Source organism: Ptychodera flava, chromosome 1 (assembly GCF_041260155.1).
Source record: "Ptychodera flava strain L36383 chromosome 1, AS_Pfla_20210202, whole genome shotgun sequence".
Classification (NCBI taxonomy): domain Eukaryota; kingdom Metazoa; phylum Hemichordata; class Enteropneusta; family Ptychoderidae; genus Ptychodera; species Ptychodera flava.
Genome location: NC_091928.1, coordinates 38,739,563 through 38,761,139, shown reverse-complemented (window position 1 = coordinate 38,761,139; position 21,577 = coordinate 38,739,563). Strand labels below are relative to the sequence as shown.

The window sequence follows — 21,577 nt, the reverse complement described above, 5'->3', positions numbered from 1 at the left end:
AAATCAAATGCCAAGTAACGAACGCTTAATTTTTCAGGTTTTCTTTCTTTTTTTACTTCCATGCTTACGTAGCTTTAAAAAGTTTAGGGTCGGCAGGTAAAAAATAGGGTAGGTCGGCTTATCAGATCAACACAATTTATTTTTGCTCCACTTTAGATGAAACATCCCACACTTGCAGTACAATAGTTATAGTGTACCTTGCCCTTCTCGTAAAATGGGTTTTATATCCATATCCATAAAACAAAGAGACTTATTCAAACGACAATCATCGGTAAACCAAATACTTGGTTACAGTCTAAAGCTGCCTAAATTATTAATATTTTAATGCTTCTTTACTTGATATAAAGTATGCCATGAAATCAACAAAATTAAACTTTTTGTATTTTTGATATTGACTTCTTTTGTTTCATTCCAATCGTTCACTGGGGTTGATATTACGCTAACTTGATCATCGGGAAATCCAAGTTCAGCAACGATCCCCCTTGCGTTGAAGGCCGATGTTTAGGTACACAATTCACCATTTCAGTGAGGTCAAAAAACTATTTATTGTATGTTAAAGAGGTCATATCGTATTCCTTTTAATGATGACCGGAAATACAAATACGTCACAAAAGGGTAATTTGCTCGGCCTCATCGCATTGTGCTGTACTGAGTTTCGAAGGATGAGACCGACTGAAGCCAGCTAACTTATTTCAAACCTTCACACATACAATTATTTACCACATGCCTCCAACGCCCTCGACATACACTTTCAGATAATATCCTGAACGATCACTCTTACATTAAATTGAATTCAAACTTTAAATGATTGTTCATAACTAATATAATTTTATTGACATCAAATCCACACTAACTAGTTTTGTCACAGGGTAAATGTGTATACAAAAACAGATATAATTCCATACTGACCACAAAAGTAGCAATTGCATTAAAAAGAAAGGCTAGCCTCAGATAACGTTTTGTAAAATATGAATTTGTAAATACATGCATGAATACATAACTTAAAAGATGAAAAATGTACCTTCTTGATTCCTGTTGTACTTCCTGATACATAACACGTGCGTGCTTGTCTGTATCTGTCTTTGTGTGAAGTAGATACATTTAAAATGATATTTGATATATAAAATGGAAATTCAAAACACCTGATTATCTGAAAGTTATATTCTCGATAGTTGTGACGAAAAATCAATCTTTCAATCACAAAAAATGTTACGCTAAACCATAACACGAGGAACTGACCAAAATTGATACTATGATCATGTGTATTCAAATACAACGCTTCGTTGGTGTAAATAATTCATTCTTCTAATAAGATTAAGTTTTCAATTATCCATATAGCATCGGCAGACTTTGTAATTCAATTTAACATGCAGTAAAATGATGATTAGGTTGGTGATGGTGAACACATGTAGATATTTCGGACATGTAGCATAGAAGTAGCCCTAACACATCTGCCCACTGAAAGCTGCCTCTTGAACGTGTGACTAAAGTTCTGTAGTGAATATCGGCTATATGAAAATAAACAAAGCCATTCGATCGCTTTAAAATACATATCATGGATTTTGAAGATTGCAAAATTCTCTTTGTTGGAAATTCAAGGCGGGTAAAAACGTTACAGAAACTTCTGATTTCAACTGAGATGAGTCATCACATCAATTTATTCCTGAAAGGTAACAGGCCTTAGTGCTGTTACTGGTCCACTACATGTTGGACACATAGTGTGAGTTAGATTCAGATATTGGTATAGAATTGACAAACTAAGAGATCACGAGGGACCACCATATACAATAAAGGAGAAAATTTCAAAAATATATTAAATGACAAAAGCTAGAAATTCATGACGTGAAAAACAATCACAAAATCAATCAAAATTAGCTCTGAAATAGTACAGAAACATTTTAAGCCTCTGTAACGAAATTGGAATTAAACACAAAATGCACACGATATAGATTCTTTGCAAACTTGCATATAACAGAAGGAAACCCATAAAAATGACAAGTCTCCTCAAACAAACATAACTAGTTATTTTGTACAAAAACTTTAAAATAGATTTCAGGCTTGAATTTGATAAGATCTTCAGACGAGCAAGAAACAGTTATTCTGTGCTGAAATACAAATCACATTAAACACATTTTCTGTTTTCAATCATGAAATATTGGTAATTAATAAAAATTAGAAAACGTTAAGTGTAGCGTGAATTTTATTTCATTTTATGTTGTTTTATTTTATTCTCGTCAATGCGCCAGTTGGCAGATACTTACAGACAAGTCAAAATATGAAATATCGAATATAAATCTAATAAAAGACGAAAGTTGAAAATGAAGAAACCACATAAAGGAAACATACAGCAGAATGATTAAAATCACATATACAAAAGAGCAACGATGCTTGTTTGGTAAAGTTGCGGTGAATTGGAAATATATCAATATTACTGCTGCTAAGTGAATTAAATAAGCGGGAAATTGTCGTCTTTTATAAGCTTTTACAAATAAATTTGATTGTACGCTCACTGGCGTTATTGATGAAAAAATCTCATTTCTGAACATCTGAATCTTGTATGAATCTGACATTATATTTAGCACACTCTGATACATTGTATTTAGCTATCATTTTATTTCTTTGAAGATACTGGATTAATTCAAATGTGCAATGCAACGTTTAATTAATATACACTGTCATCTCATTTTGGTGGCCTGCCTTGAATAAAATAAATTTCATAAAGGGAGAGCATGCAACACATTTGAAATTCATAACAAATTTAAACAACAGGAAACTTTAAATGCACGTAAGGATACCTGTTAATTTGCGATAAACATTTTCACAATACCAGCGAGCAGAATGTTTCCCACTACATGATTTGTTAGTCCCATCACTTAGCAAAGCTGGTCCTATCACTCAGCAAAGCTGGTCCTATCATTTAGCAAATCTGACGTAGCAATATCAAAATATATTGTGCATTATATATCGTTTACTTCTTAATAGTTTTTGTCTGCAATTTCATTTTTGTCGGGGAAAGCTTTTTTTAAAGTAAGAGAATAACTTTAATAATGCAATGACGAGCACCAGATAGGACAACGGATACAATGGGCATACTGCTTAGCATATTCTTGCTAAAACTCTTAACTGGACATTCTATCGAATCTTAAAATACATTAACCATAGCTGCTTAAGGAAGTTACTTTCTGTAAATGTTTTGGTTACAAAATACCCTGATGGTTGATTCGCACGATGTGACCAAAGTTTCTGGTTTCGTGTTTTTTTACTGCTATACAAAATATACTTCGTTTCTCACCATAATATTGTAAATAATATTATTGGCTACAAAAAGACGATTAAATGGTTCCTTTGGCGTAATGTTAAAACTCCTGACTTATCAGAGTAAGAGATAAATCAAGACTTTTTATGTTGAGGTTCCAATTGTTCACAATGCTCAGAAATTTTCCCTAATTTGTATAAACAGTTATCAGAGTGTAAGGAAAGGGGCACGATAAGTTTGTGGTCTCTATTGATCTGCAAATACTTTACAATTTGAACATTAAACAATCAATATAATCTACATAGAACATGAAGGTCAAGTTGGCTAGCATTTAATAATTTGCTGATTGTAGGAATAAAAGATAAGTAATTTTATCGTCAGTGAAAATTGGCACTAATCAACTGTACTTTGTCTTTTTCACGATATTTCGTATTTGCAGATTGAATTTGCCTTCATCTGTAAGGGGAACAAGCCTGATGAATGAGGTGACGGTTTCAGCTGAATCTTCAATTCCGTTTGACGTCAAGCGCTATCCTCAGTAAAATTAACTGAGACTACCAGTCATGAAGGAGTCTCCTACTTTGACCTTTGTATTAACTTTTCCTGATTTCAGTTTTAGGCTTTTTTCTTTCATCTTCCGCATGGAAAGAAACGGGAAGGGAACTCAATATTTCCTCGACTATTGTTTGTGAACAGGTGGCAAGGAAAAGATGCCGACCCGGAACAACAATGCATTTGAACTTTACCGGATTGACAACTTCCTTCTTCCAGCCTTCCACCATGTCCTGTTTTACATAATCGTCTTTCTTGCCAGTAAACACAGTAAGACTACAAGGTAATTGTGTCGTTTTACTACCCTGATACATTTTGCAAATGTCTAAGCCAACTTCAACACATGGAAGGAGTCTTGCCAGTACGGCTGGATTATTGAGGACGTCATTCTCAATGAATTTAAAGTCTGCCCCGTACTCTTTCAGAGTGTTTGGTACATTTGTCGTTTTACGTAACACAGACATTGGAACATTGTAGTCATTAGGATAGGGATATGACATTGATGGTGCATACCATCCACCAACATAAAGATGAGCCGGGCAGATACCATGCTTTTCCAACAGATAGTGAGCCACTTCAAACGCAATCAAGCCGCCCATACTATGACCATAAAAGGCAAAACTGCCTTGCGTGAGGATTGGTTTCAATTCTTCAGCAACAAGAGATACAATGTCCCGTAACTGACCAAGGGGCTTTTCTATCTCCCTTCCTCCCAACCTGGAAGCTGAACTACAATAGTTTGTATCCCTTGTTTGTTAAGGGTCCATGCCAGTTGTGATAAAGTGACAGTCCTCCTCCATTAGGTGGAAAGCATACAAGTTGCGCTTTGTAATCCTCTGTTGGGCCTTTGATCACAAGAAGTGATGGTCCTTGCCTCTTGGTTGTTGCCAACTCTGCTATTGACTGATCTTTGCCTTTGCTCATCAGCTTTCGATAGACAATTTCGCTGAGGCTGATGATAGTCATTTGGTCATTAAGGAAATCAACTGGTGGAATCAAAACATCGAAATGTTCTTCAATCAGAAAGCTGATCTCGGATGACATCTGGGAATTGATTCCCAGAGCAAAAGGTGACGAGTTTTTTTGAATCTCATCACCAATGCCGAGAATCTTCTTCAGGGAATCGCAAAGATCATCTTCAATAATAGCAAGTGCCTTTGATGGTTCTTCTGAGCGCAGTTTGTTGGCAAATGTGTCATCCTGAGAGTACAGATATTTGTCTTTTTGTGTGAATAGAGCCTTGAATAAAGAAAATCGCCCCTCTCCACTTCGGGCGTGTGTCAAAATCAGATGTTTATTTTTGTTGAAGTATTTCTCTTTGCTGTATGTTGATGTAAGACCGAGTGCCTGGCAATCAGCTGTCAACATTGTACCCAATACAGCTAGAAGTTGAGCGGGACTAACACTTTTCACCCCTTTATCTTCCCATAATTTCACATAGCCCTGTCTTACAGCAAAACCTGTGCTGTTAATCACACCACCATAAAGAACGGTAGCAGGAAGACCCTGACTTCTCCTTAGCTCTCCCAAACTTGCAAGATATCTATTTGCTGAGCAATAGTTTGCTTGTCCCGCATTGCCTAGAAGCGCTACAATGGAAGAAATCAGGACAAAGTATTTGAGGGGAAATTCCATTTGAACAGTCAGTTTATGAAGTACGAGGGCGCCATAACCCTTAACAGCTATCACATAATTCCAAATTTTTGGTTTTAACGCTGATAGCAATGTGTCTGCGTACACTACTGCACAGTGAAATATGCCTTCAACTGGTGGTATAGCATCATCCGACTTAATCTTCCGTAATGCTCCTTCAACCTGGTCATACTTTGAAACGTCCACCTGCATGACCTCAATACTAGCACCAGAACGTCTCAGTTTTGTGAACCGCTTTTGGATTTCTTCTTCTGGGTTCTTGTTTCTTGAAAAGATTATGACATGTTTTGCCCCACATTTTACCAGCCAAGCAATCATCTCACAACCAAATCCTTTAGTACCACCAGTCACAATATATGATGCATTTTCATTTGCGATGAAATCAGTACTTTCAAAGTCCATGGGAATTGAGAATTCGTCTTTGTCCACGCTGACAATAGTCTCATTCAATTTGATACTTCTTTCTTTCGATATCTCTGACATATAAGTCTTATCAGTGAGTTTCTCCAGGAATTTGCCAAAGTCCTCTGAAGATTTTGATAGAGTCTGTAGCAGCTCTGTGGTTTTACGTCGAAAGAAAAATGAGAAAGCTAGGTTTGCCATTACTGTATGAGAATTTGCGACAAACACATTTGCAAGTGGTGGAAGTGCAGATCTTGTTTCCTCACCAATCACGTCATTCTTCAAAAAGACAATTTTTCCCATTGGTCTCAGGTTAGAACATAGTTTTTTTAATTGATCCTTTTTCACTGCTGTGGCATCAGTGAAGATGATCACGTCATACTTGTTGTCCATTTCATTCATAGGATTTAATCTCTCAATGTCAGAATAATAATCGCTAGTTGACTGGTTTTCCCCACCTTTCGAGTCAAGCATTACAGTTTTAATTCTTAACCCTAGTGACTTTGCTAAGTTTACAGTTGCTTCACCCAGAGTGTCACTAGTACCATCTATGTAAACTAGCACTTTCAGGCCATCGTCCATATCTGATGTATCTGTAATATTTATGAATGGACCGAGCAAATAGACTGTAGCTGTAATAGCTTCAGCTGCTGAAATAGCCTCAGGTATTTTGCAGAGGAAGTTCGAATCTGCTAATGTATTTGATGTAAGTTCACTCTGACTCACACCAACCACCAAATCTCCTTCTTCCAGGGTGCCACACATTAAGCCACTTCCATTTACTGTTCCAGAAAAGATGAACAAGACACTTTCGGTGTTAACGTTGTTGTCACTCTTCTTTAGAATAGGCATGTAGCATATGACTTCCACTTTAACTTTTCCTTCAGGAATTCTTCATTGTATTCATATTTGTGTGTTTTGATATTCCATGAAGTGTCTCCATTGTCCACAAGCTTCCAAGCCTTGGTTGTGACACTTCCATGGTAACTTGTCATGGGCTCTACTTTGATGCGTGGTGCATACACAATGACAGCCCCTTCGTCGCCTTCACACAGTCTTAAGGCGATCTGATTTTCGTACAATAAGGGTTTGCAAAGGAAATGAAAGGCGGATATCGCCAAATCTGAACTATTGTGATTCAGAGGCAAATCTACCATGTAGACGGGAAACTCTGGATTCTCATGCATAATTGTTGAGCCCACAGCAGTGACTCCTGTCATAGCTGGTTGTGTTTCCTCTAGATCAAGAGCTGCGAGAGCCCCTTGGGTAATCAACCATAAGGTTGGATAGCATTCTTTATAGATAGTGGTGAGTGCATTGTATGCACTCACACACAAAGTACCACAGACAGCTTGTGTTTCTTCAAATGTGCTCCAATTCAGAAGAGATTCTGCATCATGTTTTCTTGTGAGTGCGGCAGCAAATACAATGTCAGTAGGACCAAACATGTTGCAGACTTCTTCAAACTCTGTTTGCCATGATTTATTTGTACGCGATTTGCATGAAATGCCCATGTTGTCGTCTCCATTTTCATCGAATTTTGATCTCAAGTGTGATGCAAAATTTGTTTCATCTCCTAAGATAAGATACTTTCTTAATTTTGGACTTTCTGGCATTTCCATGTCTTGGGTGTGTTGTCCATCATTTGAAATAGTTGAGACTTTATCCCATTTGGTATACCACAGCAGTTGTTTGTCAGAAGATGACCGTATTTCAGCAAACTTGAAACCTTTTATCTTACAAAAGATTTCCATGGTTTTTTCATTTGCCACTGTTACATCAGCGAAGTATTCATCACCAACTTGTGTCAACTTTGTGTTGAAAACCACATTTCTTGGAGCTTGTCCTTTCAGGGTAATTTCTTCCATCGAACTTGGTACACCAAATTGGGGGGTGAACGGTATGTTAGCAGCTTCAGCATTTCTCTTTGTGATGAAGTACTTCAGGACAGCATATCCTTGGAAAATTGAGTCCAGAAAAGCAGGATGAAAGATGTACTTTCTTGATTCCTGTTGCACTTCCTGAGACATTTCGGAAAAGACAATACTTTCAGCATTATCAATACTGAAATGAACCTTTTTGGTGCATTGAAATGAACTACCTAATTTAAAACCACACTCTGCTGCTAACTTGAAGAAGTCTTCAGTTTGCAACACCATATTAAACTTCTTTCCGATGCTTGCAATATTGAGTCTGGATTCTGGCTTAATCGTGTTGCTGCTGATTTCATTGGTGATGGAAGATGAGTAAATATCCATAGTAGAATGTTGTACCCATGATCCACTCTTTGTATCTCTACTTCGAAGGAAAAGTTTTTTGCGCTCCTCATCTTCTTCCTGTACTGTTGTTTCGATTGTTGTTGTGGCTACTGCAGAATCGGGGGCAAACAGAAAACGCTCAAACAAGAGATTCCTAAGTACTATATCTGTGTAAGATGCGTCCAACTCCCGAGCTGCAGCAAAAGCTGTTTCTACAAATGCAGCAGCTGGTACAATGACATTTCCTTGCACAACATGGTCCTTCAGCCATGGAATTGTGACAATGGATATCTCGGATTTCCAGACTGATAAGGGAGAGTTGAGAAGATGGGACAATTCCTGTCTTTTACCAAGCAAGGCATGGTTCTCCATAGGGAATCTATACAAATCTCTGCTACTTGGAGATTCGCATGAACACTTTACACGTTGCCATGGGTAGGATGGTATGAGACATTTTTTGTACTGACCAATACTAAACAAACTTCCTAAGTCTACCTGACAGCCTTCGACATAAAGCTTAGCAAAGGACTGCATGAAATCTGTCAAATCATCAGACAGTGCGTTGGTGTTACGTGGTCGTTTCAGGGAATGTGTGGTGAATGGCTTAGAATGTCGGGAGTTATTTACGGCAAATATATCATTCAATGCAGGTTTGAGTGCTGGATTAGGGCCAATTTCAAGAAAGTTGGTGTATCCCTCTTCTAGTAATTTTTGAATAGCTGGCATGAACCTTACTTGTTGTCTTATGTTACGGTACCAGTAGTTTGGATCTAAAGCATCTTTTCTTGTAATGAATTCATTGGTCACTGTGGACAACATGGGAACTGTTGAACTGTATTTCAATTCGGCATTCTCTGCAGACTCAGAAAGAAATCTGATTTTCTTCAGAAACCTAGATTTAACAACTTCTTGCTGATAGCTGTGGAATGCATTGTTGACTTTGAGAATAACGTTTTTGATATTTTCTTGCTTAAGACTGGAAGAGAAAGCATGTATAATAGACGTCTCACCAGACAAGACTATTTGTGTCGGGCTGTTAATGGCAGCTACGTCCAGACGTTTTTGCAGGCCACCTTTCTCCAATTTCATCTTCACTTCTTCAACAGGGTGTAACACTGCCAGCATCGTACCTGATCCGCTTGTATGTCTAAGTTGGCGCCCTCTGTTGTAAATGACACGAACTGCATCTTCTAGGGTCAGTAAACCAGCTGTGTATGCTGCGGCAACTTCGCCAACACTGTGACCAACAATCGCATGTGGATTAATTCCACATAATCTCCATTGTTCAACCAGCCCGATCTGTACAGCACAAATTGATGGCTGTGCAATTTCTGCAAAAACAAACCAGAATGAGCGCAAATAATTGGTCAACTGGTACTCTTATTGAAAGTATTTGGTGTACTAAAACATCACTAAAATATTTTACTTACTTCACTTCCCATTACTATGAAGAAATGTGGCGTGTCTTTCATCAAGTTTAAAACTGATGTTCAATGGATTGCTTGCAGTATAATTCGTCATAAACGTTTGAAAATAAACTTCGATCCTACCTGTTTTATTTATACGATCCTTGTCTGTTTCATCTGTCAACAGCTTTACCAGGGACCACTTCGCACCAAACTTTCTGAGAATTTTGTCGATTTTCTGTGCAAGACAAAGAGTTAAGTGGTAATCACATCAGCTTAATTACTTTGACACTTTTTGATAAACATTTTATAAGTGTAAACCTGTCCTTGGCTATTTTGAATTTTGTATTTTAACTCTTTACAGCCGTAATAGATGGCAAAAGTAAATGAATACATATATAAAGGTATTGAAGGGCAATTCAATGCTTCAAATAGATGAGAATTCCAGCCTATCATTGACTCTTTGTTGGGAAATGACTTTATTACTTACCTTCATAGTCTCTCTGAATGATAAAACAGTATTCATTAGCTGTCTCGCCATACCCCACCATTGTGTGCCCATACCAGAGAACACGAACACCAGATGCAACTGATTAGAGTCACGTGCCATACTCTCAATGAAATTTTCTGATGGCATACCTTCCAGTTTTCCCTTCAGCTCACTGATAGCCTCTTCTTTTCTCCGACAAATGACAGCACAGCGGTGACTGTGATGTTGCGTTTTCAAGGCTGATGTATACGCAGAATTGGCAAACTCTTGAAAATCTTCTCCTATGTCATTTTCCAGATAGGTAATCCAATCAGATACGCGTCTCTCAAGTCCTTCTTTTGTTGCTGCAGACATCACCAAAAGCGTTGGAAAGGGGTCTATGTTGCTTTGTTGGTTTATTTGCGCTGAAATTTCTGCAAACCCTCTTTTAACTTCCATCTCGATGTTTTCGCTGACAGCAGCAGATGAAATGAATTCTTCGAGAACGATGTGTGCATTTGCACCCCCAAAACCAAACGAACTGCATCCAGCTATCCCTTTGCTGACTTTCGGCCAGGCAATTAGTCTATCCGGTACTGCCACACCATTTTTCTTGAAGTCAATATTAGGATTTCCTTCTTGGAAATGTACAACTCTCGGAATCTTTTTCTTCTTTAGGCACAAAGCTACTTTTATCACCCCAGCAACACCAGCGGCTCCTTCAGTGTGACCGAAGTTTGACTTGACTGATCCTATGTACAGTGGTTTCATTTGCTTTGGTCTCATTCGTGCCATCCCCTCACCAAGAGCATTAGCTTCTGTAGTGTCGCCCACTTGAGTACCGGTGCCATGAGCCTCTACGTATTGGACATCATGAGGGCTCACTCGGGCATGGTTGTATGCTTTATCAACCAGATCAATCTGGGCTTCATAGCTGGGGTTGGCTATTCCAGGTGTGCGACCATCATTAGTGAGAGCGCCCCCACGAACCACTGCATAGATTGGATCGCCATCTTCTACCGCTTTTGCAAGAGGTTTCAGGATCACAACACCAGCACCTTCGCTTCTTGAGTAACCATCAGCTTTGGCATCAAAACTTTTACACTTCCCATCAGGAGACAGCATTCCGGCCTGACAAAAACCAATACTCGTGTCTGGCAGCAGTAGAAGGTTGGAACCGCCAGCAACAGCCATCTGACAGTCACCATTTCTAATAGCTTCACACGCTTGGTGTATGGCATAGAGAGAGGATGAACACGCCGTATCAATAGTGTAGCTGGGACCTTTCAAGTCGAACTCATATGATATTCTATTCGAAGCCATGCATGAGTTGACACCAGAGTTTGAATATTGACTGACGTTGCCAGGAGGGTAGGATGCCAGGGAGGCATATTCGCTTGCTGTAAGGCCCACGTAGACACTGGTGTTGGAACCTCGAACGCGTGAGGGTGGTAATCCAGCGTCTTCCAAACCTTCAAAGACAACCTCTAGAAGCAGGCGTACCTGGGGATCCATATATTCTGCCTCATCTAAAGCAAAGATTATGATCATGATAAGCTGAGAATACCTTCAATACTTTGCAGTCTAATTAACATGTCTATGCACCAGACAAAACATGTAGGCGCAAATATTTCATATAGGCCTATTGGATATCTGTTGGCCTTGAGACACACGTACACTGCAAACTATATAGGGAAATTTCATCATCAATGAAAGATACCATCCTTTGTATATAGTTTAGAAATTGACCATCTTAACTGACTACTGTAACTGCTTATTGGTTTAGATTTAAGGTGGTATGCACCTCGAATATGAAAGACAGACTTTCGCTAAAGATTTTCTCATGATATCTTTCAACCTCTCTGTTTCAAAATCAAGAATAATAATAGGGGGTCTTCGTGCAAAAACTAGACGTTAATTTTTTTCTCTCCATGAGCTTTGTTGGTTACAAAAGAATTGTAAAAAGTTTGAAAGACGAAATATCTGTCCCCGAATGCATTCTACCTTAAGACAGACACATGAACGATAACAATCTAAACCTTATTTCTTACTGTCCTTTACATTTGCTTTTGAACTGCAAAAGCACTCTCCGTTAAACAATTATAAATGCATAATTCAAGCTGCTTGACTGATGTTACAAATAAACGGCAGTTCGAAAACTCGACGTACCTGGAGGAATCTTGAAAAACTGCCTATCAAACGAATAGACATCGTACTTCAGATAGCCACCACGCTGGTTGTACATTTTGCCGGCAACTTTGTTGGCTGGTCCACCAGGATATAAGAAGTAAGAAGTGTCAAACCTAATATGGAAGATATCAGAAGCAATTAAGCAATTTGTAGAATATTTTGACGAGGGAAAACAAAGGGGCACCTATATCAATGTACTGAGAGAGCGATGAGTCAGTTAATCGCCTCTGAGAAATCATGCAGGGACAGATACATGAATTTAGTGAAAAGGACCTTTATCGCAATCAACATGATCGGCTTCAAATTGCATTCCTTTCTGCAAAACTGACCATTTATTCTATACAAAGAGCTTTAATTTATCCGTTATCTCTAGCCTAAAGAAATGTCATTTTCAAAGGAACAACAGAAATATTTCATCATGTATTGATATTCACACAAGTAATTGATTATTTAGAAAGTACATTCTGCTACGGGGCTTTCCTGTTTATTGGTAATGCTGAAATATTTTTCTACGACATTACGAATTGGGATACCTATGAATTACTCAATCATTAGATCAATCATTCAATCAGCAAATTTTAAGAAATATTTTGCTCTGTGCGGCGCGTTCAAAAATAATTGCAATCATACCCATCCATAATCTGATAACACTAGATCAAATTCGTAATACAATTATATTTATAAACATAGAGACAAAACAGCACAGAATAGACAGTAAAGCACCGGTACACACAACAAAGTCAAATTCATGAAAGAAAGACATATGGTCCTCTGTCAAAAAGGCCAAGAAGTGATGTCAGGTGTCTCGAAAATAGTAAGCGCATCCTGCCCCACATGTGGCACCCGCCATATATCAATCTATAAGTCAAATTGGCATTGGTCACCAACTAAGGTCCAATGTCACTGATGCAATCAGCGATCATTTGTCGAAGAGAGATACTTTTTTCTACTAGCTTGTGATATCTGCAAAAAGGCGTTTAAATGTAGGGACAAGTCTTTCTCTGAAGTAATCGTGGTTTAACAGTTAGTAAGAGAGATGACTATGTCTCTCTACAAAATCGCTATTATAAACTGCACGCTCTTGCATATCGAATAAGCTGGGAAATGTATACCCTATAAGCTGGTGAGACAGGAATATTACTGATGAAGTGTTGGAAATTGATGATACTACAGTTGAAATCATCTCTCTTGTCATATAGCCTACTAGAAAGGTGACCATTAAAGTCAAATTCAAGGAAAATATCCAGATATGAAGCAGAGGAGGCCGTTTCTGTAGTTTATTTAATCTTCAATTCTTGAGGATAAATCATAGCGAGATAAACACTGAATTTGGAGTTTTTCATTGACATAGCATCGTCTATGTATCTAAATGTTGGGTTGAAAGTTCTAGCTTCAGAAACTTTTTTCTATTTAATTAAGGTCTGGACAAATTCTGCCTCGTATGAGTACAGAAATAAGTCAGCAAGCAGGGAAGCACAGTAAGTACCCATAGGAATTCCTATACACTGTTGGAAAATTTGTCCTCCAAATTCAACAAATATTTTGTCGATGAGGAAATCAAGCATACTGATAATATCTTTCTCTGTATAAAAAAAGTTTAGCATAAGTAGTATTTTTATCATAATATGTAGCATTATACCCTAATAGTACATATTTGTACCAGCGTGAACCGTTTTTGTAGAAAAATGCTTCATAAATGATGTTTTTCAAGCGTTCTTACAATTTACCATGTAGTATTGTGGTTTACAATGTGGAAAAATCGAAAGTTTTAACAGATGTTACTTTAGAAATAGTTTTCGATTTTAAACTATCCAAGAGTTCCTTCGAATTTTGTAATATCCATATTTCATTTATACCAAGTTAAACTACCTGACTACACTTTTTGCCCAGAAGGAAGGTAGGCTTTTTAATTTTTTCCACAAGTTCAAAAGTTGAAAAGAATTTGATAAACGTCATTCGCGTCCAACTTTTACTGCTTTTATTCAAAACGCTGTAATTTAGTTAATGATAATAGTCGACATACCGTTTAGTCTTGATTACTTGTCAATAAATCGCGACGGAAACATACAAAAATCCTCTTAGGAAACATCTGAACAGACATCACATAATGCATTAACACTAAGTTAATTAATTTCGTATTATTTGTGTCTCGCTAAGGCTGCATTCAATAACACCTCTTGAACGGGAGGGGTGCAGATTTTAGGAGTAGTTATAAAACAATGACAACATGCCAAGGGGGATGATTAAAAAAATTGATATTACAAATGGGGCACTTGAAAATTTATTAAATATCAAATTCCTTTTTCATAACTTTCTATGAATTTCATTTCCTGCCATTTCCATTTAAGGCGCAAGTTTTAGGGTATTTTAAACAATTTATTGATAATCCAAGCAGCCACCTTGAGGCAAAAGATTTAAGTTGTCACGATTTCTACTTACCCAACCCCTTTGTTGTGCAAACTTTCCTCTATGATGACGAAATTTTTAACTTAATCTTTCAATAATAATTTCGGGAGACAACTTAATTGATAACATTCACCCATTGACAATAGATTGAGTATAGGTTAGTGTCAAACGTTCATGTCGACTTATGTACATTTTTATTTTTTTGAGGACGTTGACAGAATACAAATTATTTAGTGCCATCAATAATAACTGGAAGCTTCAGGTCAAAATACCTTTTGAATAACAATTTGGGAGATGATAACCTATGTCTTATTTGTAGATTCCTCATAGCCTACAACGTTTAGTGAATCAACATGTTTCGGTGATATTCCAAAATCAAATACAATGGCTGCCATTGCTGGGTGTATGTTCATGGTGCTCCTGAAATGTATCATTCATAACCTGTACTGCAGCAATCCATCAGACCCAGACTTTGAGAATAAGTCCATAAAGACTCATGGAATGTTTTGGCCGACCGTCAAGTCCTTTGCAAACTTTTATGGAAAGGAAATTATTGTCCGGTGTTTGGGGATAGGGAATTACTGCTCAGCACACAGCAGAAAGTCGGCTAGACGTGTCAATACATCATTCTACCTAGCCTTACTATATTTGCGTCTGTCGAATGACATTGACACCAATTCAGGACCTGGTGTAGAGCCTGACCTAGTCGCTGTCAACAGGAACCAGGAAAGTTGTCCCACTACTCTGGAATTATGCTCAGGTTGTAACTCTACCATTTATTTTCCGATACGCAAGTGTACTGTATTTGCTGCTACAGATCATGGCACAAACAATGTCTTGGCGAACAGCTGTTGGAAGGCAGTGACGCAACACTATTAAAATGGTATGGTGATGCATGCCTTGCCGACACAGAATCACCTGTGCATGCATCAAACATCTCGCCTTGTCCGATAATTATTCCTTGTAACTCTCCGAAAGGCTTACAGATATGCACATGGAATATTAGGAGTATTTACAAACATTTCGACGAACTCAAATGCATACTAACTGAGTCGAATTTACAAGTCTGTGGCATTACCGAAACTTGGCTTAATGACAGCCACAGTAATGTAACCTGCAATATTCACGGTTATACTCTTATTAGAAGAGATCGGCACACTAAATCCGCCGGTGGTGTTGCGATGTACTTATCGTCAACCCTGAAATTTATAGAGAGGCCTGACCTTCAAACCAGTGGCATTGAAGATCTATGGATACAACTCAACTTCACAAACTCAAAACCAATTCTCCTCGGTACCATATACAGGCCTCAAGATTCCACCGCCGCATGGTTTACTACATTTGAATCTACGTTGGACCGAGTGATCAGCGAAAATTTTGAAGTAATTATCATGGGTGACTTTAATGTAGACATTTTAACGGAAAGTAGAATTTGTAAAGAATGGACATCGATTTGTAGTTCATTTGGGTTGGTAAATATGATAAACTCACCCACAAGGGTGATGAATAATTCTAGTACTTGTATTGATCATATTTTGACGACAGACCCTGAAAAGATAATTCATACTGGCGTAGCGTGTATTGGATTAAGCGATCACTTCCCTGCTTATATTATTAGACAAACTTCTAGCAAATCTATTGGTAAAGGCAAACACACAATTAAATACAGATGTACAAAGAAATTTGAGTCGGAAACATTTTGTAGAGATCTTGCAGAAGTTCCATGGTCAATTGTCAGCAGTTCTGATAATATCACTGATATGTTAGACACATGGAATAAGTTATTTCTAGGTGTTGTGAACAAACATGCACCAATCAAAGAAAAACGTGTAAAATATCCAAAAATTCCAGAATGGTGGAATGAGGATATTGAACTCTCAATCAAGATTAGAGATAATCACAAACAAAATAAATCATTTGAATTATACAAGAAATGGAGAAATAAAGTCACAGGTTTAATCAGGGCAGCTAAACGTGATTTTTACAATGGTATGTTGAATAATTGCTCAAACGATTTTTGGAAAGTTTTCAAACATCTCGTTCCACGCTCACAATCACAGAATCCTACATTTCTTATCAGAGAAGGTAATGAAATTTCTGACAATAAAGACATTGCTGACACTTTTAATAACTTTTTCACAAATGTAGCTTCAGAATACATAAAACAAGCAAACCACAACGATGACCTTCTCAACAAATTGACAAATTTTATAACAAAACACCTTTCGGATGATGCAAAATTCAATATACCATTGCTAAAAGACTCAGACATTTTGAAATATCTTATGAATTTAAATTGTAACAAATCCACTGGTTTAGACGGCATCAGTTCAAGATTTTTGAAAATTGGCGCGGGTCAAATCACACAGAGTCTCACAGCTCTTTTTAATTATGTAATCACAACAAGTACTTTTCCAAGTCAATGGAAGTCCGCTAAAGTAACTCCTCTGTTCAAAAGGGTATCAAAGATAACATCTCAAACTACAGACCTATTTCAGTCCTTCCTGTTCTGTCAAAATTGTTAGAAAGACATGTACATAGTCATTTTAAATTTTCTTTCATTTCACAATTTACTGTCAGATAAACAATCCGGTTTTCGTACGTTCCATTCTTGTCAAACAGCTTTGACTAACATTACCAACTCATGGTACCAGGCAATCGATAGTGGAAATCTAATAGGTGTTTTACTCGTTGATTTTAGAAAAGCCTTTGACCTTGTTCATCATGGTACTTTACTTAAGAAACTCAGACTTTATGGTTGTTCAGAGCAGACAATGGTTTTTTTTTCACTTCATACCTCGCAAACAGAACTCAGTTGGTGTCCTTTAATGGAACCCTGAGTGATTCTCTTCCTGTCAGTACAGGTGTACCGCAGGGATCTATTTTAGGGCCCCTGTTGTTCCTACTTTTTATAAATGACCTCCCTCTGGCTTCTGAAAATTCTGATATGTATATGTATGCTGATGACACAGCAGCTCAGGTGATCAGTCCCAAAATTAACGAAATTGAAACCAAGCTGAGCAGAGATATGAATCTGATCACACGCTGGTGCGATCAAAATAACATGTGTGTTAATTCACAGAAAACTAAGGTTATTGTCATTGGTACAACGCAGAAAAAAGCAAGAATGAAAAATCACATCAATGTTATGTGTGGCAATGATCAGCTCGATTGTGTAACCCATGAAAAATTGTTGGGTGTAACCATTGACGACACCCTAAATTGGGAAAAGCAAGTAAATTCAGTTTGTAGTAAGGTAGCCTTTAAATTGCTGCATCTGAAACGTATTCGTCCCTTTTTAACTCAGAGAGCTAAGATGATATTTTACAATTGTTTTATTTTACCCCATTTTGACTATTGTTCTAACATATGGGGTCATTGTTCCAACAAACTTTTACTTCGTGTTGAAAGACTACAGAAAGCTGTAGCCAGAGTACTTTTAGACTCAGATTTTAGCACTCCTAGTCGTAATTTATTCGACGTTTTAAACTGGTTACCATTTAGAGAAAGGATTGTTTTTAATGAATCAGTCTTGATGTACAAAGTCCAAAATAATTTGGCTCCTAATTATTTGAATGTTTTTAGAAGTGTCCAGAACGTCCACAGTCGTAGTACAAGATCTGTAGACAGAAATGAATTATATATTCCAAGACACAGAACTCAATTTTTAAGAGGAGTTTTACGTATAGCGGTGTCAAAATATGGAATAGTTTACCAGCAGATGTCAAATTTTGCTCTACTCTTCACTCTTTTAAAACGAAATGTAAATCTCATCTTTTGGGCAAAATGTAATTTTAAGCCATTTTTGGCGTTTTTTATATTTTGTCGTCTGTTTCTTGCTGTCTTAATGTTTTGTTTTTCTCTGTTCTGTTTTTTTATATTCTTTAATGTACATATTGTATATTTCTTGCATCTCGACACTGTGTGAGAAGAGCCTTCGGCTCAACAGTCTATCGAGTTTAAATAAAGTCTAATAATAATAATAATAATAATAAATATCTGGCACACACATGCACTTGTAACTATTGTAAAAAATATTTATCGTTTCCTCTTAGACTACAATGTATAGTGGATGAACGTTTCGGTGAAATTCCTACATCAAATTACATGCACACAATTGTACTTGTAACAACCCTAGTCTAATTAAGTACACTAATATCAATAATCAAGCGTACATAAATAAAAAGATTTACCGAGTTTTGTATTGTAAAATTTTTCATAGTTCTCTCATTCACTACAATGTATATTGATCAACATTTTCGCCGAAATTCCAAAATCTAATTTCCCGTACACATATGAGCATGTAACCACTAATCAAGTGCAATTATGTCAATTATTCAGGGTCCATATGTGCACAAATATTGAAAGTTGCTAATCAAGTACATTTGTATTTATATTGTTTATCTTTAGATAAAGAGATATTGCGAGTTTTGTATTGGAATATACGCATTCATAGTTTTATCATAAACAACCACGTATAGTGAATTAACATAGACGATGAAATCCAAAAGTCAAATTATTTGTACACGTACACATTCACTTTTTATCTGCCACTTCAAGCAGAGTACATTTACATGAATTATCACACACCTATAAATGTAGAGATATTACTTGTTTTCATTGGAAAAAAATGATAGTTTGCTTAATACACTCCCATGTATTATGATTTGATATTTTTGGACGAAGCACTATATCGGCCACATGTTTTCTTCCTTTGAGGGGTGGGACTTCAAAATTATAGCAAGTCAAAAGGAGGGGAGACTGGAACACATTTCTAGTTTGTTACGGGGGTCTTTGAAAAAATCTGGGAACTTTTTTGGAATCCCCCCTCCAGAGGTGTTTGTGAATGCATCTTAATGAGGGTGTAATTACATGGGACAAAAACGCTACAATGTTTCTACGACGTGGTCAATGTTACTAGTTATATGAGAATTCAGTAGTGCTGGCGTCACACTGGCAGGGGTTAGAATAACCCAGGATTTATCGTCAGAGAGTCATTTAAATGATATGTGCAGGTAAATTCACATTGAATTGTGACGTCAATGCTTTAGGAAAATTTATGGTAAAAGGGTACTTAATTTCTTTTCCGTCTGTACGAAATAAACGTGTAACATGGTGAATAGCAAACGATTAAAATATTGAAAGTTATTTTTGACGTCTCACAAAGGTGAAAGAGTAATCACAACTACAAGTCGATGAGCCAAGGGAATACTGTTAACTTTGCAGTCCTAGCACCTTTACTAACATGTCACTCCTTTCTAATTATTAAAGAGGCTTTTGTTAATGCTTTCCTTTGAAAGATCATTAAGTTACTTAAATTTTCCTCCATAAAACGTTCAACAATTATCATACGAAAACCAATCACCCTAAATTTACATATATTTGAAATGTGTAATTGCCGCCTTTCCTGTGACAATTCTATAGTGAAAATCATGACTTTTATGGTCGATTAAGTATAACAGTGAAAATTATCTTCTAACTTGAAGAGCTTAGTAAAATGAGCACCCATGGCCAGCGGACTACAAAGTATAATATTAAAAAATTCGAGAGCAAGAATGACGTTATGCTCCTTGGAGACAGATATTTGGCTATGAAACGTTTCCCATTCTTTTCTGATATACTATTTGCAGGGGTTCATTTAAAGCCCTTCGCGTAGAGAAACTTTCATCGTCTTATCGAGTTAACATAAGGACGCAGCCATTTTGAATTTTAAATATCGGTAAATCTTGGGCAATTTTCCTATAGTGCTCGACGACCCCCAATGTTTATTCTTGATTTTTAAGCGAATGGTTGAAATATTCCTTGTGGTATTACTTCAGACAATCACACCAGACATTATCGATTCAAGCCATACTCGACCTGCGAGCATTTTAAAGTTTCAAAGTTTCAACACTGACAACCTGCAACGGCACAATCGAAGATAAGCCCAAGAGATTTAGAGATATTGAACACATTTTGATAATCCATTTATGTACATATTGTGCTACCTATGGTGACTAAAGTGTAGTGTTAAATTATGCGACCGAGACAAAACAACCAGCGCAATAATAACGATGGCTAGTCCTAAATCGATGCAGTTTTACAAGGTTATAGACAGGTGACCCATGGAGCTTGACCTTTCGCCTGAGCTTCATCCCAACACCCGTGGTTTTACCCAGTAAAGAAGATCGCAGTATAAAGAAAGTAAATGTGATTATTTTCAAGTCACTTGTGATCTTCCGTTTTTCGTGGCGAATTCAAGCATCACGCTGGTTACAGATCTGACCATTCAGTTATCCGCTCGGATTTTCACTTGGTAAAACAATAAATTTAATAATGTGTTTTAAGAGACCAGATTGAAATTCGTAGGCACATGGAAATGTTAAAAATACTTTAGAACAGACCATCAGGGTTTACTTTAAGCCAAATGGAAAGGCACATAAGATGCAACTTTTGACATTATTTTCATGATTTTAAATTTAGTGGCACAAATGACATTCATTTTACACCAAATTGAACAAAAAAGTGCTATACGATGTGATACAAGAAATTGCCAAATATGACATTCTTCTCCAATGCCAACATTATCAGAAAGAGACAAGAATGAGCTCGAGTTGTGCTTTCCGTGAAGTTATTTGCTCGTACTCTAAAACGAATGGAAAATGGCAAATCGCCCGGCGACGGTGGTTTTACCTTGCAATTGAAAGTTTTCTGGTCTGATATTGGTACATTTATTGCCCTATTCTTCAGGAATTTTTCTCTGACTCAAACACAAGGTGTCTTTACGTTTGGTTCTACTGAAAAAGCAAAACGATGAATAAACAATTTACATTAAATTAAACGTATTGAAAGAGTTCAGGGTAAATTTCCTATTAGTATATCTGTGTAGTAAAATTGACATAACCTGCTCATCTGGCTACTACAATCCACTCTATACTTCTTTCAACGTTTCAGCCTTCACAAGAGCCTAAGAGTTACGTGGATGCGATTGTCTTTTTACAAATGA

General features: G+C 37.1%; 2 protein-coding genes across 2 annotated transcripts in view; both read right to left on the bottom strand.

Moving 5' to 3' along the window:
• Positions 1 to 3,849: 3,849 nt before the first annotated feature.
• LOC139144779 (linear gramicidin dehydrogenase LgrE-like) lies at positions 3,850 to 4,407 on the bottom strand. Its single transcript, XM_070715517.1, has one exon. It carries the CDS (start codon positions 4,405 to 4,407, stop codon positions 3,850 to 3,852), a length of 558 nt encoding a protein of 185 aa, XP_070571618.1.
• Positions 4,408 to 6,429: 2,022 nt separating this feature from the next.
• LOC139136803 (uncharacterized) overlaps positions 6,430 to 21,577 on the bottom strand; it is a 30,546-nt gene continuing 15,398 nt past the window's right edge. Inside the window, exons 7-10 of the mRNA XM_070704647.1 lie at positions 12,166 to 12,299; positions 10,018 to 11,525; positions 9,672 to 9,765; positions 6,430 to 9,452 (exon numbers count right to left, since the gene is read on the bottom strand). Coding sequence (XP_070560748.1) covers positions 6,703 to 9,452; positions 9,672 to 9,765; positions 10,018 to 11,525; positions 12,166 to 12,299 — 4,486 coding nt within the window. The 3' untranslated portion in view covers positions 6,430 to 6,702. The remainder of the gene's footprint in view (positions 9,453 to 9,671; positions 9,766 to 10,017; positions 11,526 to 12,165; positions 12,300 to 21,577) is intronic.

What these genes read in the sequence shown, in the direction of transcription:
- LOC139144779 (XM_070715517.1), bottom strand. Translation starts at nt 4,407, where the DNA reads ATGGGCGGCTTGATTGCGTTTGAAGTGGCTCACTATCTGTTGGAAAAG.